Raw genomic sequence first — 2500 nt, forward strand, 5'->3', positions numbered from 1 at the left:
CAATAGAAGGCCAGGTTCCACAGAGAGGGGACTATAGAAGGCCAGGTTCCACAGAGAGTGGACTATAGAAGGCCAGGTTCCATAGAGAGGGGACTATAGAAGGCCAGGTTCCACAGAGAGGGGACTATAGAAGGCCAGGTTCCACAGAGAGGGGACTATAGAAGGACAGGTTCCACAGAGAGGGGACTATAGAAGGCCAGGTTCCACAGAGAGGGGACTATAGAAGGCCAGGTTCCATAGAGAGGGGACTATAGAAGGCCAGGTTCCACAGAGAGGGGACTATAGAAGGCCAGGTTCCACAGAGAGGGGACTATAGAAGGCCAGGTTCCACAGAGAGGGGACTATAGAAGGCCAGGTTCCACAGAGAGGGGACTATAGAAGGCCAGGTTCCACAGAGAGGGGACTATAGAAGGCCATGTTCCACAGAGAGGGGACTATAGAAGGCCAGGTTCCACAGTGAGGGGACTATAGAAGGCCAGGTTCCATAGTGAGGGGACTATAGAAGGCCAGGTTCCACAGAGAGGGGACTATAGAAGGCCAGGTTCCACAGAGAGGGGACTATAGAAGGCCAGGTTCCACAGTGAGGGGACTATAGAAGGCCAGGTTCCACAGTGCGGGGACTATAGAAGGCCAGGTTCCACAGTGAGGGGACTATAGAAGGCCAGGTTCCACAGTGAAGGGACTATAGAAGGCCAGGTTCCACAGTGAGGGGACTATAGAAGGCCAGGTTCCACAGAGAGGGGACTATAGAAGTCCAGGTTCCACAGAGAGGGGACTATAGAAGGCCAGGTTCCACAGTGAGGGGACTATAGAAGGCCAGGTTCCACAGTGAGGGGACTATAGAAGGCCAGGTTCCACAGTGAGGGGACTATAGAAGGCCAGGTTCCACAGTGAAGGGACTATAGAAGGCCAGGTTCCACAGGGAGGGGACTATAGAAGGCCAGGTTCCACAGTGAGGGGACTATAGAAGGCCAGGTTCCACAGTGAAGGGACTATAGAAGGCCAGGTTCCACAGTGAGGGGACTATAGAAGGCCAGGTTCCACAGTGAAGGGACTATAGAAGGCCAGGTTCCACAGGGAGGGGACTATAGAAGGCCAGGTTCCACAGTGAGGGGACTATAGAAGGCCAGGTTCCACAGTGAGGGGACTATAGAAGGCCAGGTTCCACAGTGAGGGGACTATAGAAGGCCAGGTTCCACAGTGAGGGGACTATAGAAGGCCAGGTTCCACAGTGAAGGGACTATAGAAGGCCAGGTTCCACAGGGAGGGGACTATAGAAGGCCAGGTTCCACAGTGAGGGGACTATAGAAGGCCAGGTTCCACAGTGAAGGGACTATAGAAGGCCAGGTTCCACAGTAAGGGGACTATAGAAGGCCAGGTTCCACAGTGAGGGGACTATAGAAGGCCAGGTTCCATAGTGAGGGGACTATAGAAGGCCAGGTTCCACAGTGAGGGGACTATAGAAGGCCAGGTTCCACAGTGAAGGGACTATAGAAGGCCAGGTTCCACAGTGAGGGGACTATAGAAGGCCAGGTTCCACAGTGAGGGGACTATAGAAGGCCAGGTTCCATAGTGAGGGGACTATAGAAGGCCAGGTTCCACAGAGAGGGGACTATAGAAGGCCAGGTTCCACAGAGAGGGGACTATAGAAGGCCAGGTTCCACAGAGAGGGGACTATAGAAGGCCAGGTTCCACAGTGAGGGGACTATAGAAGGCCAGGTTCCACAGTGCGGGGACTATAGAAGGCCAGGTTCCACAGTGAGGGGACTATAGAAGGCCAGGTTCCACAGTGAGGGGACTATAGAAGGCCAGGTTCCATAGTGAGGGGACTATAGAAGGCCAGGTTCCACAGAGAGGGGACTATAGAAGGCCAGGTTCCACAGAGAGGGGACTATAGAAGGCCAGGTTCCACAGAGAGGGGACTATAGAAAGCCAGGTTCCACAGTGAGGGGACTAGAGAAGGCCAGGTTCCACAGTGAGGGGACTATAGAAGGCCAGGTTCCACAGTGAGGGGACTATAGAAGGCCAGGTTCCACAGTGAAGGGACTATAGAAGGCCAGGTTCCACAGTGAGGGGACTATAGAAGGCCAGGTTCCACAGAGAGGGGACTATAGAAGGCCAGGTTCCACAGAGAGGGGACTATAGAATAGGATAGGATAGGTACTGTACCGGTGGTTTTTACAGTGTGTGTGTCTGTCTGTGCAATGGGTGTACATTTTCATGCCTACCTGAGCTCAGTGCTGGGTCACCGGGGCAGGTGGCTGTATTGTTACACATACGTGTCTCTCTCAGGGCGCCACTACACAGGGTTCCATAGGGAGAGGACACACACGAGCGTGTCCGCACTTGCCAACCCTGACCACACGTTAACGAACACACACTCCACTGAGACCACTCCTCTGCCGCAGGGTCACCTGGAGAGAGAGACAGAGAGAGAGGGAGACAGACAGACAGACAGATTTACTTCTTTCACGTCTATAAATCTTCCATTAATGATGTG

The 2500-nt window shown here is 53.7% G+C and overlaps 1 protein-coding gene across 1 annotated transcript in view; it reads right to left on the bottom strand.

The window, feature by feature from the left end:
• The window catches only part of LOC116353425 (adhesion G protein-coupled receptor B2-like), a 212129-nt gene that overhangs the window by 888 nt on the left and 208741 nt on the right, over nt 1-2500 (bottom strand). Inside the window, exon 4 of the mRNA XM_031788984.1 lies at nt 1-2414. This exon is cut by the window's left edge and continues 888 nt beyond it. Within this exon, the coding sequence (XP_031644844.1) occupies nt 2179-2414 (236 nt within the window). The 3' untranslated portion in view covers nt 1-2178. The remainder of the gene's footprint in view (nt 2415-2500) is intronic.

The sequence above is a fragment of the Oncorhynchus kisutch genome, linkage group LG14 (assembly GCF_002021735.2).
Source record: "Oncorhynchus kisutch isolate 150728-3 linkage group LG14, Okis_V2, whole genome shotgun sequence".
NCBI lineage: Eukaryota > Metazoa > Chordata > Actinopteri > Salmoniformes > Salmonidae > Oncorhynchus > Oncorhynchus kisutch.